Here is a 19,130-nt window from a genome sequence, read left to right on the forward strand (position 1 = left end):
CTAGTGGCTCAGCAGTAAAGAACCTGCCAGCCAGTGTAGGAGACATGGGTTTGGTCCCTGGGTCAGGATGATCCCCCAGAGGAGGAAATGGCAACCCACTCCAGTATTCTTGCTTGGGAAATCCCATGGACAGAGGAGCCTGGTGAGCTGTAGTCCACCAGGTCACAAAGAGTCAGACATGATATAGTGACTGAGCATGAGAACCACCTTTAGATGGTCTTTAAAAATCCTACCACACAGACTGCAGCCTGCTCAGCTCTGACATTACATACAGAACATAAACTCAGGAAGGGCATTCATGTCTTCACTCAAAGACCCACACAGCTGGATCCCCACTGTAGAGCAGTACAACCCAAGGAGAAAAAAATAGAAGTGGCCACTTCCTGGCCTTCTCTGAGTGTTCAATCCTTTCCATAATTTAACTGCCTGCTCTGGGTAATTACTTTTCTCCTGCTTATGAGCTTAGAGCAATAGTAGTTCCCGATTACTAGAGACTTAATAAGGCTAAATTATAATGAGTGTCCCGTGGAATTACATACCGCATTAGCACCAAATGAGTTCATTAGAAATTCATTAGGAGTGATTCCTATGGCTGCCACAGGTATTAATCATGGTTAGCCAGCGGCAGGAGAGGGGGCAATGAATAACTGCACAGGAACTGTATGAAGACCTTTCGGCACCTGACTTTGGCCTGAAGCAATATTTTTCAAGGGTCACAGGCTGCTTTGGTTCTAAGTTTGGAGGGCAGGTTGTTTGGATGTTGTTGGGTCTATCCTCCTTGCTTCCTCCTCCTTGCTGGCTATGGCCCCAGCAAGGGTCAGACCGGGAGACATGGCGGGGTGGCTCTGAGCTGCTGAGAAATTATGAAGAGGATTCAGGGTTCTTGCCTGCCCAGCATGCACTCCCCCTTCCTCTGTATGAGGCCTTACCTGTTCCCTGAAGGGCTGCCTCGGCCCCTGCTGCACGTGGGTCTTCATGGGACTGTCAGTCAAGACCTTCCACCCACCCCCAGGAGTTGAATACAACCTAGTTAGGCCAACAGAACTTTGTCTCCTGGTACTTTTTTTTTTTTTAAGCGAGCTTGCTCGGTTGCTCAGTCATGTCTGACTTTTTGTGACCCCATGGATTGTGGCCTGCCAGGCTCCTCTGTCCATGGGATTTTTCAGGCAAGAATACTAGAGTGGGTTGCCATTTTCTCCTTGAGGGAATCTTCCCAACTCAGGGATCAAACCTGAGTTTGCTGTGTCTCTTGCATTAGCAGGCAGATTCCTTAGCACTAAACCACCTGGGAAGTAATAATTTATTACTGGTTCAGTAATAAATTATTTATAGTATTATGTGCAATTTAAGACAAAAATACACACAATACAAACCTATGCATGTTAAGTCGGTTCAGTCGTGTCCATCTCTTTGTGACCCTATGGACTGTAGCCCACCAGACTCCTCAGTCCATGGGATTCTCCAGGCAAGGATACCTGCCTATAGTGCATTGCCATCCCCTTCTCCAGGGATGGGATATCTTTCCAACCCAGGGGTTGAACCCACGACTTTTACGTTTCCTGCATTGGCAGGCGGATTCTTTAGCACTAGCACCACCCAGCACAAAACTACCACTGTAACAAAAGGTCATGGTATTTTTAACAGCTATGCATTTCTGTGTATGATTCCACTTGACTCAAGAGGCTCCTAGGTCATTTGCTATAAATGGAATTTCCAATTAAGACTTGGAAATCATAACATAAATAACACTATAGCACCTTGAGACTTTGCCTGCTTTAATGATACTGGCTGAATTGACTGGCTGTTTTAAAAGCTATTTTTAATCTTTTTCTATTTTCAGGAGAATTTTTACATTCTCTTATATTAATAGTATTCATTAATATGATTCAGTATCATTTAAGGAAAAGAGGCTCACAAGGTGAAAAGTCAAAATGACCACTAAAAAATAGTCCTTTAAATTAGGTAGCATCTATTAAGTATTTGCTAGGTCTTATGTGCCTTCCTTGGAGAAGGAAATGGCAACCCACTCCAGTGTTCTTGCCTTGAGAATCCCAGGGACGGGGAGCCTGGTAGGCTGCCGTCTATGGGGTCGCACAGAGTTGGACACGACTGAAGCGACTCAGCAGTAGCAGCAGCAGCATTCGCCTTCCTACATACCTTCATGTGTTGGGTTATCCAGTTCTCCCCATGTCTCCAGGAGTCAGGTTTAACTGTTAGCCCCATTCTGCCCACAAGGAGTCCCAAACACAAAGGTTAAGTGACCTGTCGATATAGCCAGTAATTGGTTGAGCTGGGAATTTGAGTCTCCAGTGGAGGACTATAAGAAGGGATGGTGGGGGACTTCTCTGGTGGCTCAGTGGCTAAGAATCCATGCTCCCAAAGCAGGGGGTCTGGGTTCAATCTTTGGTCAGGGAGTGAAGTGAAAATGTCAGTCGCTCAGTCACGTCTGACTCTTTGTGACCCCATGGACTGTAGCCCACCAGGCTCCTCTGTCCATGAAGAATTCCCAGGCAAGAAATACTGGAGTGCGTTGCCATTTCCTTCTCCAGGGGATCTTCCCAGCTCTGGGATCAAACCTGCATCTCCTGCTTGGCAGGTGGGTTCTTAATCACTGAACCACCAGGAAATCCCCCAGTATATTCATATGGTGGATTAATTTAAGGTCATTAAAGTGATAGCAGGGGATAGGGCTGGCAGGCAGGCAGAGGGAGTGATGTAGAAGACTTGATAAGGGTAGTTGGCATAGATAATGGAGTTGGGAACCACCACTGATGAGGGTAATACCACTGAGCTGTTCAAAACTTGGCTGAGAGCTGACCATGAATTTGTAGTGGTGGTGTGCTCCTCCCCCACCTTCAGTTGCATGTTTTCTTCCGGTTGTAGTCAGCAGTCTAGTGAGGGGAGTGGAAAGACTATTTTTTTTTTTGTCCAAAGATGGGACCTGGGAAGCCAGGGTGGCCAAAGGACATTGAGAGTCCTAGCAAAAGAAGTAGAGCATCTGGGATTTCCCTGGGGGTCCAGTGGCTAAGAGTCTGCCTTGCAGTGCAGGGATGCAGTTTCAACCCCCAGTCCAGTAACTAAGACCCCACACACCGTGGAGAAACTAAGTCTACGAGAGGCAGCTACTGAGCCTGCACGCTGCAACTAGAAAGTCCGTGTGCTGCAGCGAAAGATCCCACGTGAAACAACGAACATCCCATGTGCCACAACACAGACCCAGTGCAACCAAATAAACAAATGTGAAGCACCCACGGGCTGGATAGGAAGGGAAATGAGGCAAAGAGTAGGAGATGAACCTGGGGAAAGGGAATGAGCCATGAGGCTAGGAGATTCATTCAATGGGGTGGGGACTGTTTTCTCTTCTGCTGTGTATCTTTCTTCCCTAACACAGCCAGGTTTGTTAGGGAAATACAGTAAATGTATTTTGAATGAATGAATGCATGGATTGTAACTCTGATGTTAGAGCCAGAGACTGGCATTCTGCTTTTCATCAGAGAGCCACAGTGGTGGCAGATATCACTTCAGGTCAGAGAAAACTGAGTTCACACCCAATCTTGATCAACAACAAGCTGTGTGACCCTAAACAAGCCACCTAACCTTTCTGAGCCTAGGCTTTCTTTTCTGTAAATAGGGATAAGGACAGATTTCTCAGAAGTTTGTTGCAGGGATTAAATGAGATGCCATGTGTCGAGTCCTTAGCACTGTGTCTGGCATTTAGGGATCACCTGCTAAGTACCATAGGAGGAATCATGGTCTCCAAGACCCTGCCTGGTTCTGGAGGCTGCATCCGAACTCAACTGCTGCATTTGGTTAGAGGTCACGACTTCAAGACCTGAAGTAAAACTGCTTTCTCAGTCAACTAACCGTGACATTTCTGAGCCTGTTTCCTTATTTATACAGTGGGGATAATATCAAGACCTACCCAATAGACTGGTTGGGAAAATTTGAGTAATAATTTATGTAAAGCATTTAGCATGCTGCGGGTGCACAACAGATGCTGGCTGCTAGGATTCCCCATTATTGGAGATGAGGAGGACTTGGCTTTGTTGAGGGCCTAAGAATAGGAGTTTTGGACCTGTCAGTCTGAGATGGCACAAGACATGAAGTGGAGCTGTTAGGTGGGCAGTTGAATGTAAATTCAGAGAGGAGGTCTCAGATGGGGAAAATATCTGAGAGTCATTGACATACAGTTGATATTTCAAGCCAATAAACTGGGGACTTCCCTTGGTGATCCAGTGGTTAAGAATTCCCCTCCAATGCAAAGGACATGGGTTATAAAACTGGTCACAGAACTAAAATCCCACATGCTGTGGGCAACTAGAGATCCCACATGCCTCAACTACTGAGCCTGCACATTCTAGAGCCTTTGCACCACAAGAGAAATCCATGCATTGCACAAAGACCCAGCACAGCCAAAATTAAAACAACAACAACAAACCAGCTAAAAATTCAGCATTAAAAATAATAATAAGCCCATGGACGGGATGAGATCACCAAGGAAATAAGTGCTTAGAGAAAAGGCAAGAATGAGGACTGAACTCGGGGGCACTGGATGCTTAGCGATGATGGACATAACTGTCACTGCAAAGCTGGTGACCAGATACAGTGATGCTGAGGCTGCATAGCCAGCCTGCCCCAGCAACATTAATTTAACACGCTCTTATATACTGTGCCAGGCTCTGAAAAAGTTGCTTTATGAAAATTAACTCATTTAATACTCATAGCAACCCTTTAAGTTAGAAGCAATTATTATCTCCATTTTGCAGATGAGAGAACTGAGACACAGGAAGATAGCTAATTTAACCAAGTACACTCTGCCAGCAAGTAGCAGAGCTGGGATTTAAACCTAGGGAGCCTGACCTCAGAGCCTCTGTCTCCTCTAATTTTAAATTTCTAGGTTCTATTTGTGGATAAACCAAGTGTCAACTGGATTTTCCAAGAGAATGCTTAATTTCTTATTCTCTGACCATTGAGAGCAAAGCTAGGAGAACTGTCGTGGAATAAATTGCCATCAGAGGTCCCACTCAGCCTGAGTACTCCAGGATTAACCCTAGTTAGCATTTCAGATTCTTGGTTGAGGAAAGAAGAGGAAGGGGATGGGTGGCTGATCAAGGAATCTATAACTCTGATGGATCACTCACTTCATACATGGCCCTGGAAAGTCTTGGGGTGAGGAGGTTAGGGGGAGGTCAAGGGTTCATGTTCCAACTGTGGACTCAAGCACCTGCATTTGCTACTTTCTTCACTAGTTATTCTCAGAAATAATGGTGGCTGATTTGACGCAGGAGCCAGAGTCCAGGTGGGAAGTTGGGGTGGCCCAGGGGGGATTAACCTTGGGGCCATTCTTTATCTCCATGGGGAATAACTGCTCTAGGGGTTCAATTGCCCCCATAAAACCTCACTGTTACACGGAAGCAGTTTGAGTTCATTTACTCCTCTTGGAAGGTTCTCAATGAGTGTCTGAACAAATAGGTGAACCTCAGTTGAAGAGGGAGAGAGAGAGAGAGTGGGTGGGTGGAAGGCTGGAGGGGGGGTGGAAGGCACAGGGATTCCAGTTAAGAGGAACACAGCTGAGTCAGGTGTCCTGGTGCCAAGCCTGTCCCTTCCCACACCCCTGCCCCTCCCATCCTGTCTGTGCTGCTGGCTTTGGATGAGCTACTGAGGAGAAAACGGTTCTGACCATTCACAAGGAAGTCCATGTGAGAGAGTGAAGTCGAGGTCTGGTGAATCCATCTGGTCCATCTGCCAGCCGCTGCCCACAAACCCTGGCCTGGAGCTTCTTGGGGTACTACAGCATGACTACCGGGGATTCCAGGGCCCCACCAGGCTGATCAAATCAGAACTCCTGTGGGGCAGGGCCCATAGGTTTCCATTTTTCACAAGCCCTCCTCTCCTGCACCCTTAGCAGTGTATGATTAAGACCACACTTGGAAAACAGTCTCACAGCCTATTCCAGACTGCTCTGAACCAAAAAAACAAAATCAGAGATGTCCCAGTGCTTACTAGGTACACAGCCATAAACAAGTAGGAAATGCAGCCTCTTTCCTTAAAGGGATTATAATCTGATTGGGAGATAAAAGACACATTTTGTGAAGAGTTAAACTAATGCTACAATAAATAGCGGGCATCCCTTGTGGCTCAGTGGTAAAGAATCTGCCTGCAATGCAGGAGACTTGGGTTCGATCCCTGAGTTGGGAAGATCCCCCGGAGAAGGGAATGGCAACCCACTCCAGAGCCTGGTGGGCTATGGTCCAGGGGGTTGCAAAGAGTCAGACATGACTGAGCCTCTAAGCACACACACACACACACACAGAAATAATAGTACCAATGAACACCTACAAAATGCTAGATCCTGTGCTAAGCCCTTTATTTATATACTCTCATTTAATCCTATTTAGTCTCTGGAAGACAGGTCTGATTCTGTTTTGTTTATTTGGCTGCACTGGGTCTTAGTTGCAGCACCCGGGATCTTTGTGGCCACGTGTAGGATTTTAGTTGCAGCACGCAGGATCTAATTCCCTGATGAGGGATCGAACCCAAGTCCCCTGCATTCAAAGTTCAGAGTCTTAACCACTGGATCACCAGGGAAGTCCCAGAAAACGGGTATTTTTATTCCAGCTTGTCAGGATGCCCGAGTGGTCTAAGGCGCCAGACTCAAGCTTCGGCTTCCCACTTACTACTGGTTTATTTGCCAATTTTCCTCACACCAGCCTTCCCTGACCCTTAAGAGGTGACAAGAGTGATGCCTCTGTTTTTCAAAACACTCCGATGTAACAGACTTATCTCATTTATCACACCACGTGGCAACTGCCTGTTTACTAGGCTGGGTCTCTCACAAGACTTGAGGACAGGTACTTGGTAGTTCCAGGGTCTAGTGCACAGTAGGTACTCAGATAGTGTTTTCTGAATGAATAAAGACTCTGTCTGAAGTCTCGGTTAATATTGTGACTCTAAAGCCCAGGTTTCCCCATGAGCCATTACAAGCAGCTGGTACACACCAGGCAGATTCCTGTAACTGATTTATCTATAGGTTGGAGTAATGGAAGAAGGCTCCCTGGAGAAGGTGGAGTTGGGAGGACAATTCAAATTTGGAAAGACAGGTGAAAGGTGAGCAGTCATTCCAGGCAGGCCAAGGCACAAAGGTAAAAGGGCATACTTCCTAGAGACCCCAGGGGATTTGAGGAGACTATATCCCATCCCCTAAACCTCTCTAGCTTATCTTACATCTAACCTACATCCCAAATACTACTGTGGAATTACTTTCCTCCAAGCTTTCCTGGGAGACGGCAAATGCTATTATTGGCTTCCTACGCCTGCTGCTGCTAAGTCACTTCAGTCATGTCTGACTCTGTGCTACCCCATAGATGGTAGCCCACCAGGCTCTGCCATCCCTGGGATTCTCCAGGCAAGAACACTGGAGTGGGTTGCCATTTCCTTCTCCAATGCATGCAAGTGAAAAGTAACTAGACCAGTGGATATCTCCGTTTGGAAAGTCCCTTTAAATAGTGAATGGGGTAGTTTCAGTTTCCATGAAGAAATAAGATCCATTAATGTCTATGATATACTGCTAGGTGGGGGAAAAGGCAAGGGAAAACAGTGTCTTTAGATATCAGCAACTGGGCAATCAGGGGCTAACCCAATTCAGTCCCAATGTGGCAACACATATTAAGAGTTGTTAAGAATGTTCCAGATCCCGTAACTTGGTAATCCTTTAATGCAAGAAAATACATGTAAACAAGCTCACTGTGGCCTCACATTTAAAGGGGTAACCTGGGCACCCCCTAAAATTCCAACAGCAAACATTATGCAGCCGTTTCTAACAATAAACATGGCAGCTCTGTGACCTCCCTGGCAGTTCAGCAGCTAAGACTCTATGCCCAGGTTTGATCTCTGCTCAGTGAACTATATCCCTCACGCCACCACTAAAGATTCTGAATGCTGCAACCAAGACCCAGCACAGCCAAACCTATATCGATATATAAATGGCAGTTTTACAGAAACATGGGACTGTATTTACAAACCAATACTGAGCAAAGAAAAAGAGAATGGAATATTGCATTTACATGGTGACTATGGCTATTATATATCTGTTATAATTAGAGTCAGTGAGAAAGAAAGCAAGGATGAGAGAGGAGAGAGAGGAGCCAAAGAGATAAGAGAAAGAAAAAGTAATGGGATTATGGAAGGTTTTTGGAAATGTCTTTAAATGATGCTGAAAATTGTCTTGGTAGTAAATACGAACTACACACAGGGACTCTGTGACTCGGAGTGGGATACTTAACTTCTCTGAACCTTGGTTTCCTGGTTTCCTCCTTGAAAAAATGGGGACAGTAATGGTATTTACTTCATAGAGTTGTTTGGAAGATTAAATGAGAGAATCCGTGTAGAACACTCAGCATCACGCCCAATGGATGATAAACACTCAGTAGGTGTTAGCTATTACTGTCATCGTTACGTCGCCAATGCATCTCCTGGGTCCTGCATTGGCAGTTGGATTCTTTACCACTGAGCCACCTGGGAAGCCCTATAATAGCCACAGGCACCATGTAAATGCAATATTCCATTCTCTTTTTCTTTGCTCAGCACTGCTTTGTAAACACAGCCCCATGTTTCTATAAAGCTGCCATTAAATACATATACACCTGGCTGTGCCAGGTCTTGGTTGCAGCGTTCAGTATCCTTTGTTGCGGCATTTGGGGATAAGGGGAAATGGATCAATGAAGGGAAATCCTCATATGCTCTAGATAGGAGTGTAAACTGTTCTAGTATAGATACAGTTTTTAACTTACATCTAAGTTTATATATAACTTTAGGTACAAAATCCCTTTGTTCTAGGAATTGCATGTCTAGGAATTCATCTTTAGCAAATAATCTTAGTAAATAAGCCGACATGTACACCAAGGGGAGTGAATGAGAATTTTGTCTCAGAGTTATTTATAACAGAAAAAGATTGGGAACAACCTAAAGGCCCAGCAATAGTTACATAAATTGTGAAATATACATACCATAGAATGTGATATACCTTTATGTAATGATTCACACATGTACTTACATCATTACATAAAGAATACATGACAGAACAATATAATCTTATTTACAGAAGAAAGTATAGGTATTCACTTAAAAGTCTGAGAGGACAGATACCAACTGTTATCAAGGACATCTCTGCCAGAACTGTCACTTGCTCTGAATTATGAAATTTTAATATATATAATTTAGCATCAGAAAATCCAAAATAGGGTGGAGGGGAGACACTATGGGTATGTGTTGATGTTGTTGTTGTTGTTGTTTTTAAAATAAGACCCTTGGCTGGGGTAAGGAATTCTAAAATTGAAAATTGTAGATTTGCAGAATGTGGCAAAACTGGTTTCATCAGTTCAGAAACCACTCAGTCCCAGGTCTGAGGTTAGCGACTGTGGTGAATTCTGCTTTGCATACAGATGATGGGGATTCTAAGGGACTTTAAAAAAGGAGACAGATGCAAAACTTTCCTTAATAATAATAAACATGAAAGCCTTTGTAAGTGCTTCATACTTGCATGGCCAATCTATTTGATCCAGAGAGCAGTCCCACGAGACAGGCAGGGCAGGAGTTATCACGAGGGGATGGAGCCCTTGAGTGTGAAGTGGTGTCAGTCAGAACTGAGACAAGGGGACTTCCCTGGTGGTCCAGTGGTTAAGTATCTGCCTTCCAATGCAGGAGACACGGGTTTGATCCCTGGTCGGGGAACTAAGATCCTGCATGCTGTGGGGCAACTAAACCTGTGTGCCACAACTAGAGAAGCTGTGCCTTACAATGGAGATCCAGCACAACCACAGAAGAACAGGGACAGGAAGTTGGGGCCGGATGCCTGGCCCTCCCAGTTGCTTAGCTGGAACAGACTGAAATTTGCCACACTCCCAGCCCATGCCTGGCACATAGCTGGTCTCTAGGGCAACTGGCACTGCCTCCTCCAATTGGCTCCCTGGCTCATGGGCTACACTCCATGGGTGCAGATGATCACACCATCTATACCTATCTCATGCCTGCGCTTCTGCAAGTGTTCTTTGCTACAGACAAACTCATTGTTTCCTTTCTTGGTGGCCGTACCCACCTTCATCACATTGATCTCAACTTAAAATGTTATCTGCCTCTTCCAACCTTACCACTTCTCTAAACATCCAAATTCGTTCAAGACCTGTATTAAATGCCACTTGCTATGCAAAGCTGCACCAGCCAGCGGGACCCCACTGCTTCTTCCCCAGATCTGGGCGTCCCAGAACACACCCCATCCTGTGTGCACGAGGATTCTCTGCAGGTGTGTTCTGCCACTGCACCAGACTGGAAGCTCTCTGGGGAAGGGGGTATGTCTCACTGTTTCCTCAGTGCTGGCCCCACACTGAGCTACCTGACACACTCCGGTCAGTGAATGCAGGGGTGACTGAGTAAAGGAGGGATGCTGGGAGCATGGATGGAGGACATGGATGGCTGGATGGAGGAGGGCTGGGCAGAGATGGATGATCACTCAAACCCTGCAGCAGAGCCATCCCTAGCCTTGCCAGTGGCAATGGGATTCCAGCCAGCAAGTCCCCAGGGTGAATAACCTCGGGGTTTCTGCTCCTCCACGTCCTGCCCACATCATAAAATTGCAAGTGCTTCCTCTTCATGGGTGGGAAGGAGAAGTGGGGTGACTTTGGGGCTGAGCCTCAGCATCCAGGAGGGTTTATAAGCGGAGGCACCAGGCCCCTCAGCACCACAGCTCTTCCTTCTCATCCTTTGCTCCAGAGGCTCCAGCTCTTCGGCAGCATGGCCTTCACTGGCAAGTACGAGACTGAGAGTGAGAAGAACTATGATGAGTTCATGAAGCGCCTGGGTGAGTGAGCTCCTGAGAGCACCTTCCTGGGGTTGGGCGTCACAGCCAGCTCTGCACAGGGAACCCAAAATCCATGAGGCTCAGAGAAGTCGAGTGACTAGTGCAAGGTCACAAAGCTAGTAATGGGTGAGATGGAGAGTTGATTGGTTTATTCACTCAAACATTTATTGAATGCTTGCTGTATGCATGGGCCAACCTAATGTTACCGATGGGGCATTTCAGCAAGAACTGCCCACGGTCATGCATCAGTGCCAGAGGTCATGAGACCCCCCCGGAGCCCAGGATGAGATGAGTGATGTCACCACATGCTGCCTGGGGAGAGGTGACAAAGGGGTGGGAACACAGAGACCAGGGTTGACAAGCTACTCGTTCACTCCATCATTCAGCAAACAAGGGCCTCTTACAGTGCTAGGCACCATGGGTGGAGATCAAACACCCCACTCTTCTGACTGCTCGATTTGTAACACTGGTTGAGAGGGACCAAAGAGACAGTGGACTTGACAATCCTGCAGAAATCTTGGTGTGTCAGCCAAGTGTGAGGCAGTGCAGCTGTCTAGATTCAGAGGACAGCCGCAGGGGACCTGGGCCCTACCTGGGTCCAGGTAGGAAAGGGGCCCCAAGAGCAGGGTCTGGGGCCATGGGGAGGAAAGAGCCCTTGTGGGTCAAGTACTGGGACTGGCCCTGAAGGAACAGTGACCTGGCTTCACCTACAACAGTCTAGTTGCAGGAATCCGTATCTGTAAAACAAGAGCATTAGAAGACAGTCTTGCAGGTCTCATTCATTTTAGGACTTTGTGAGCGTGGGAAATTTCTAGCATACTACTTTTTACTATACTAGTTTCTAGTAGTACAGTAGTAAATTTCTAGTATAGTTAAGAAGAGCAGCTATTATTGTCAACTTCATGCCGGCAGTTTTACCAGACACAATCACTGTCATTTAACCCCTGCAACAGTCCTGAGAAATGGGCCTTATTATCCCCAGTTTGCAGATGAAAACCCTGAGCCTTGGAGAGATAGTAACTTGCCCAGGCCACATGGCTCATGACAGAACTGGGGCTTGTGCTCTTGACTGTCACACTAACCTGCCATGGGGGAAGAAAGCTCGTGCCCAAAGCCACAGGTTGTAGGCAGCTCTTACACGGCCACTCTGCTTGTCCCTGGGCCCAGGGCTCTCCAGCGACAGGATTGAAAAGGGCCGCAACTTCAAGGTCATCTCGGAGATACAGCAGGACGGGCAGAACTTCACCTGGTCCCAGCACTACCCTGGGGGCCACTCCATTTCCAACAATTTCACCATTGGCAAGGAGACTGAGATGGAGACCGTGGGAAACAAGAAGTTCAAGGTGAGAGCCTGCTGGCTACCCCGCCCTCCTTCCCCAGGCCTCTGGCTGACTTCTTGGTCCCCACCATGTCCCCTGGGGCTGCTCCCTAAGCTGAGGCTTCTTCTTGAGTCTGTGTGTGAGTGCTAAGTCGCTTCAGTCGCATCCAACTCTTTTGTGACCCTATGGACTGTAGACTGCCAGGCTCCTCTGTCCATGGGGTTCTCCAGGCAAGAACACTGGAGTGGGTTGCAATGCCCTCCTCCAGGGGATCTTCCTGACCAAGGGATCAAATCCAGGTCTCCTGTGTCTCCTACATTGGCAGGTGGGTTCTTTACCACTAGCACCACCGGGGATGCCCTTCTTCTCAAGTCTAGTCTACAGCATTAAGAGCTTGAGTTACTTGGCAACTTAGCCATTCTTGGTTTTTAATGATACGTCAATAATGGACACAATAATGATGATAAAAATTGTTCCCATCTGCCGAATCCTTCACACATATATCCCCAACACTAGCTGGATCTGTCCCATATCTTAATGCAGGTAAGCCCGTGAGGTTGCTATAACTACTGCCCCACTTTACAGATGGGGGAGTTGGGCTGAGTCATGTGATTAAATAGTTGCCTAGATCCCACAGCGAGGCTGGGCCTGCACACCCAGGCAGTCTGGTTCCAGAGAGCATAACCACATTTTTATGCTGCCTGTAGTGTGACCTAGAGATTAATCTTGCCCAGGCCCTAGAACTAGACTCATCTGGGTTCGAAACTGCAATCATGGGTAGCAAAGAAGTGAAAGTTGGCTGTTTATCCCCTTCCTACCCAGAATGGCCCCTCAGGTCTTCCACCCATCCCAGGTCCCCTCTGTAGCCCCCAACCCTGACCAAGAAAGTATTCCGCTCCTCAGATTGCCAGGGTGGGGATAAGCAGTCATAATATTGATATTCTGCCACTTGGGTATTTTAAAAATTTAACAACTTCTCATGGTATCTTTCCTTGTCAGCACATATTGAGTTGCCTTAGTCTTTTCTTAATGGTGGTATTGTGTCCAACAGTACGGAAATGCTAGTCACCATTCCCTCATTAATAGATATTTAGGCTATTGACTGGAGGATAACATAAGTTGAATATTTAGGTTGTTCACTGTTACAAACAATGCTGCAATCAACACTCTCGGATGACATCAGCATCACTTAATAATGATGATCGTAACAGAGTCTGCAGCTAACAAGGAGTGCTTAGCAGGGAGCCAGGCACTGCTCTAAGCACTTTACATATATCATGATATCATGTGTGACTGCTCAGTCACGTCTGACTCTTCTAGGGAATCTTCCTGACCTCAGGATCGAACCCTCCCCTTCTGAATTGGCAGGCAGATTCTTCGCTTCTTCACTGAACTACCTGGGAAGCCCACATATATGACAGTAAATCACTTAATCTTCACAGTAACCCCATGGAGTAGGTACCAGTACTACCCCCATTATTGAGATGAGAAAACCGAGGCACAGGAAGGTCCAGTGGCTTGCACAGATTATCTGTATCTTTGGATATATGCAATCACATGTCTTTGTTGTTGTTGTTGTTCCGTTGCTCAGTTGTGCCCAACTCCTTGCGATCCCATGGACTGTAGCATCACATGTCTATAGGACAAATTACTTCCTAGAGGGGGACTGCTGGGGCTGGAGGCAGGTCCATTCACCCCCGAGGGCTGGTCTGCATTTGTGGGGGCTCTGCAACTCAGGCTGCCTTTTGCTTCTCTTTCAGGTCACTGTGAAGATGGAGGGTGGGAAAGTGGTGGTGGACTCTGCCAACTACCACCACACCGTAGAGATTGTGGATGGCAAGCTGGTGGAGGTAAGTGTCCTGCTGGTTCCCACATAATATAGAGGATGGTCTTCTGCCCTGAGAGGCAGGCCTCTGGGAAGCTGGCTTCACAGGCATGGGCTCTGTGCTGATCGCTGGATGCACATGACTTCATCTGATCTTCACAATCATGCTGTTAGGTAAGGGTTTTTTTCCCCATTTTGCAGGTGAGGAGACTGAGGCACGGGCTGACTAAGAGATTGGCCAGAGGGCACAGAGCTTTTTTGACAGAGCAGGAATTTGGTGTTAGGCGCCAGACTCCAGTGCCCGCACTCCGCCACCTCAGGGGCACAAGTCTGGACTTCCCAGAGTATAAATGAAGCAGGGAGTCCTGGTGGGCCCAAGCATAGCTGCCACTCCCCCACTTCCATGAGGGACTTCAGGCCCTGAATGCTCTATCTTCTGGTGTTGCAAGAGAAGCTGGAAATTGGCACTTCAAGTGAAATTTCCAGACTAGCCAATATTGGCAACTAATTAAAAGATTTCTAAAAAAATGTTGGCGGGGCCAACTCACACACCTGTGGACTGACCCCTCCCACAGGCCGTTTCCTCCTCCAGGGGATCATCCTGACCCAGGGATTGAGCCCTTGTCTCCTGTGTCTCCTGCATTGGCAGGTGGGCTCTTAGTAAACACAGGTTGGAGGTGCTCCATCCCCCATTCAACTCTTTCCCCAGGGGCTCCACAGTTTCCCTAGGTGAAGGAAACAGATGTGAGGTGACGAGAAAAAGGAAGATGCTTCTACATGTCGGTCATTTCCCCCTCGTGAACCTATGTCTTGGGCTAGAGTACCCCCAGGGGAGGTCTGGGCTGTCCTCCCCAAGCCTCTCCAGGAGGACATGCTGAGGGAAGCAGGGTCTGCCACCCTCATTCCTCTCTATCTTGCAATCTCTTCCCCGTTTCCTTGTTTTCCTCACCCAAGTCCAGTCTAGAGAAAAGCTGCACATGGCTCCAGAGCCTCAATGCCCTCACATTACTCCCATTTTACAGAGAAGCCGTAGAGGCTCAGAGACATAGGCAACTTGCCCAAGGCCACACAGCTAGTCTGTGGGGGAGGCAGATGAAATTGGCTGATTTCTAAACTCTGCCTGCTCTTCCCAGGCCATGGGTCTTCTTTCCCTCCCTTCATTTTAGTTAAAAAAAAAAATCTATAGTGTTTTAAAATATGTCTGTGTACATATATGTATACCCACATATACATACACACATATATATGGCATAGGCTTCTCCAATGGCTCAGCAGTAAAGAATCCTCCTGCCAATGGAGCAGATGAGGGTTTGATTCCCGAGTTGGGAAGATCCCCTGAGAAAAGGAAATGGCAATCCACTCCAGTATTCTTGCCTGGAGAATCCCATGGACAAAGGAGCCACGCGGGCTATAGTCCATGGAGTTGCAAAGAGTCAGACACGACTGAGCAACTAAACACAGGCACGAGCGTTTTTTTCTGGATGGAAATTGACCTCCTGGAGAATCTGATGAAAGCTAGAGGACACTGACTCCCAGAGGCAAGGCTCCCCAGCCTGGGAGAGGTGCAGGAAGAACCCAGGGCAGAGCCTGTGAGGGGTACAAGGAGAACCCAGGGCAGAATGAAGCACATTTGTGCCCGATAGGAGAACTCATCTTCCCCAAAGAAACAAATGTTTCCTAATTCCTGGGGGCACCTGACCATGGAGTCTGTACAGTGGGAGCAGTGCCCAGAGTTCATGGCCATCACACACACACATGCACAAGAATGCACACACACATATGCACATGGACAGACTAGGTACCAGAGAGAAGTGGTCTTGGTTGCATATTTCCTCCCATCTCTGGAGACCCAGAATTATTCTGGACACCCTCCTCCTTCTCCACCCACAGGGATGCATTTTGTGAGCATCCCTCTTCCTACCTCCACCCACCACCAGCACCCCTTCTCTCATCACTTCTCCTCTAGGCAGAGCCCTGGCCTCCCCCTCCACTCCATCCTCCATCCACCCCATATGAAAATCACACATCACTTTACCGCTGCCCTTAGGCAAAACTGCTTCCACAAAATTCCATTTGCCACCCATCCCCTCCCACAAGAAAGCAGCTCTCCTCTGCTGGGCATCAGGACCAACTGATGCTATAAGTACATCCGATGACAGCGTGTCTTGGCCTTGAGCCCAGGGTGCTGCACACAGCGGGCCTCTCCTGAACAGCATCCCCTTTTCAGCCTCTTCCACAAAACCTTATACTTCCCAAGGGCAGAGACTGTATCTCCCCATCACTGAGCACAGGGGCCCCATAAATGCTAAATGGTGTAGAGGGTGAGTGTGGCCTTCCTCAGAGGGGTGATTGACTTCTCTAACATTTAGCTTTCTCATCTGTACAATGGGACAAGCTCAGTATTGGGGGGAATGTGACTGGCATGGGTGAAATGAAATGGATGGATGAGTTGAAGTTTATCCCAAGGAAAGCCACATCGTGCCAACATGTTAACACTTTGGCCACATAAAAGTAAACAGAGTGAGCCTTGCAGCAAACTGGGAACCAGAGGCCCAGAGAAACGGTGCCACATCCCATCAGGGCTGGGACTAGAGGCCAGTCTACCTTCCCTAGGCCCCATGGTCACCTTGGGCTCCCTGCAGTGACTCCCTCTGTTCCCGCTGTTTCTTCCAGGTCTCCACCTTTGGAGGCGTGATCTACGAGCGCGTGAGCAAGAAGGTGGCCTGAGCTGGCCTGAGTTGGCCGGTAGGGCTCTGCGGGGGGCTGTAAAGCCGTATCAATAAAACTGGTATAACAAGACTTTCTGCTCGTTCCACACCCTCTCTTTGTTCTCTAGTGTCTTGGGGCAGTTCTGGCTAGTGGAGATGGGAAACCCCTGCAGATGGCTGTGCAGGCCACACCTTGGCCCTGAGGTCCCTGTGGGTCCCATGTCACCACAGAGACTTGGGGTGTGGACACGTATGGACGTAAGACCCCTGGCCCCAGAGAGAGGGCACAAGCGGTGCTTGAGAGGTGTGGTGGGCACATCTCTGTGGTCCCTGCCCCTACCTGCCATCCACACTCAGGGTGGAGAGATCACTCTTTCTCGAGACACATGTCCCCTGGGAGGGTGACACACTGACTCTCAGATGGGCCACAAGAAAGTGCATCAGAAGCAGGGGCAGGACTCGCCGCTGCTGGGCGCCAAGGCTGCGCAGACACTGGGATGGACGCGGCAGCCAGGAGCGGTGCTTCAGCGTGGCTGTGGTCTCTGCTTATTCACTGCGGAGTCCTTCCTCTGGGCCTCAGCCTACCCACTGGTATGAGAGGGCCAGGAGGACCAATGAGGAACTGAAGAGAAATGGGAGTCTATGAGATGACAAAGGGGTTATGTGTGTACCAGGCAGGAACTGAAACGTCATGGATTGAACTAGCGGGCTTGGATGGGGGGCCAGGGGGAAACTTGGAGAGGCTGCAGTGGGATGGGAAAGGTGATCAGAAAGGTCACTCTGAGCCCCCGGTAGGTGCCTGGATCCCTGCATCAGGGAAGATGCCAAGGCCGCACCTGGCCTGAGCAAGTGTCCCTGCCTGATCGCGGGCATGGGAGAGGCATGGGAGAGGAGGAGGGGGGGTCTGCCTGTCCCTTGGACAGATCATCCCTAACCTTGAATGGGATTTTTTCATTCTTCTTTCCTCGGTACCACCCTGAGTTCTTCTCTCTTTTGTTTTTTAATTGGCTATGCCACACTGCACACAGGATCTTTAGCTCTGGGGGTCAAACCTGTGCCCCCTGCAGTGGAAGTGTGGAGTCTTCATCAGTGGACTACCCACACGTCAGGGTGAAAAGTGCTTCACCCTGACTTCTTTTTACCCATACTTTTCTCCATACAATTCGTTTTTACTACAAAGGAAACTTTATATCACTTTCATACATGGAAAGCCATCATTTTCCATAAATAGATTAAAACTATTTTAAAAAGTCAAAGCTGAACAATATTGACTTTGAGCTGGATTCTGTTGTCAAAGCTGTGAGCCTTAGGCCTCCCTTTGTGAAAAGGGAAAGAGCCGCACAATAGCCAGTAGCACCAAACAGGAAACTCTCTCCTTCCCTCATTAAAATGCCTGCAGGACTCCATGACAAGAGAAGAACGCACCCTCTTTAAGAATTGAATTATCTAAGTGTCCATCAGTGGATGAATGGATAAAGATGTTTCTCACACACACACACACACACGAATACTATTCAGCCATAAAAAAGAATTAAATCCTGCCATTTGCAACAACATGGATGGAGCCTGAAGTGAAGTGGAAGTGGCTCAGTCGTGTCCCACTCTTTGCGACCCCATGGACTATACAGTCCATGGAATTCTCCAGGCCAGAACACTGGAGTGGGTAGCCCTTCCCTTTTCCAGGGGATCTTCCCAACCCAGGTTTCCCGCATTGCAGGTAGATTCTTTACCAGCTGAGCCACAAGGGAAGCCCTAAAGCCTGAAGGTACTATATTAAATAAGTCAGAGGGAGAAAGACTTTTCTGGTGGTCCACATGATTTCAAAATAAAACAAACTCATAGATACAGAAACAGATTAGTGGTTACTAGAGAGTCTGGCATACAACAGGTGCTTAATAAGTGCTATGCTACCTGACCTCAGGTACTGGCAGCCTGTGTAATCTAGTCTTCCACTCTCAGGAACCTGCCTCAGCCTGGACAGATGGCACAGCCCAGCTCACTGGCAGCGCAGTCCTTGCCTCCTCCCACATCGTGCCCTGAAACTTGTTTCTTTCCAAGAACAGCACTCAGCCTCCCCTACCCACCCACCAAGTTAGGACCCTGTGAATTCCAGCATTTTGCCAAGACTTATTGCTAATTAAGTGAACTAGATAAGCATTAAATTAAACTAGCAGTGTTCCTGTTTTCTGTTCAGACTGAATAATTACTCATAATGAGCTTGGATAATAAGTCTCTAAATAACAGAGTTAAATACAACTAGGTGGAAAACTGAGAGAGAGAGAAGGGATAAGAGAAAGAGTAGAAAAGAAAGGAAGAGCTGGGAGGAGAGAGACTGTTTTTGCTTTGGCAACGGACTCTAAGAACAAATTCAAACACTGCAGCCAGTGTTACAGAGTCACAGACTCAGAGAACAGAAGAACCTCAGA

The 19,130-nt window shown here is 47.8% G+C and overlaps 1 protein-coding gene across 1 annotated transcript; it reads left to right on the plus strand.

Annotated features, from left to right (window-relative positions):
• Positions 1-10,710: 10,710 nt before the first annotated feature.
• FABP6 (fatty acid binding protein 6) lies at positions 10,711-16,795 on the plus strand. Its single transcript, XM_061424238.1, has 4 exons — positions 10,711-10,852; positions 12,020-12,195; positions 13,932-14,021; positions 16,670-16,795. The coding sequence occupies exons 1-4, from the start codon at positions 10,786-10,788 to the stop codon at positions 16,721-16,723; spliced, it is 387 nt and encodes a 128-aa protein (XP_061280222.1). The 5' UTR covers positions 10,711-10,785; the 3' UTR covers positions 16,724-16,795.
• The last annotated feature ends 2,335 nt before the right edge of the window (positions 16,796-19,130 follow it).

This window comes from Bos javanicus, chromosome 7 (assembly GCF_032452875.1).
Source record: "Bos javanicus breed banteng chromosome 7, ARS-OSU_banteng_1.0, whole genome shotgun sequence".
NCBI lineage: Eukaryota > Metazoa > Chordata > Mammalia > Artiodactyla > Bovidae > Bos > Bos javanicus.

Coding starts and splice junctions, on each gene's coding strand:
- FABP6 (XM_061424238.1), top strand. CDS start 10,786: ATGGCCTTCACTGGCAAGTACGAGACTGAGAGTGAGAAGAACTATGAT. Junction 12,196..13,931: donor TGGGAAACAAGAAGTTCAAG/GTGAGAGCCTGC, acceptor CTTCTCTTTCAG/GTCACTGTGAAGATGGAGGG. Junction 14,022..16,669: donor TGGATGGCAAGCTGGTGGAG/GTAAGTGTCCTG, acceptor TGTTTCTTCCAG/GTCTCCACCTTTGGAGGCGT.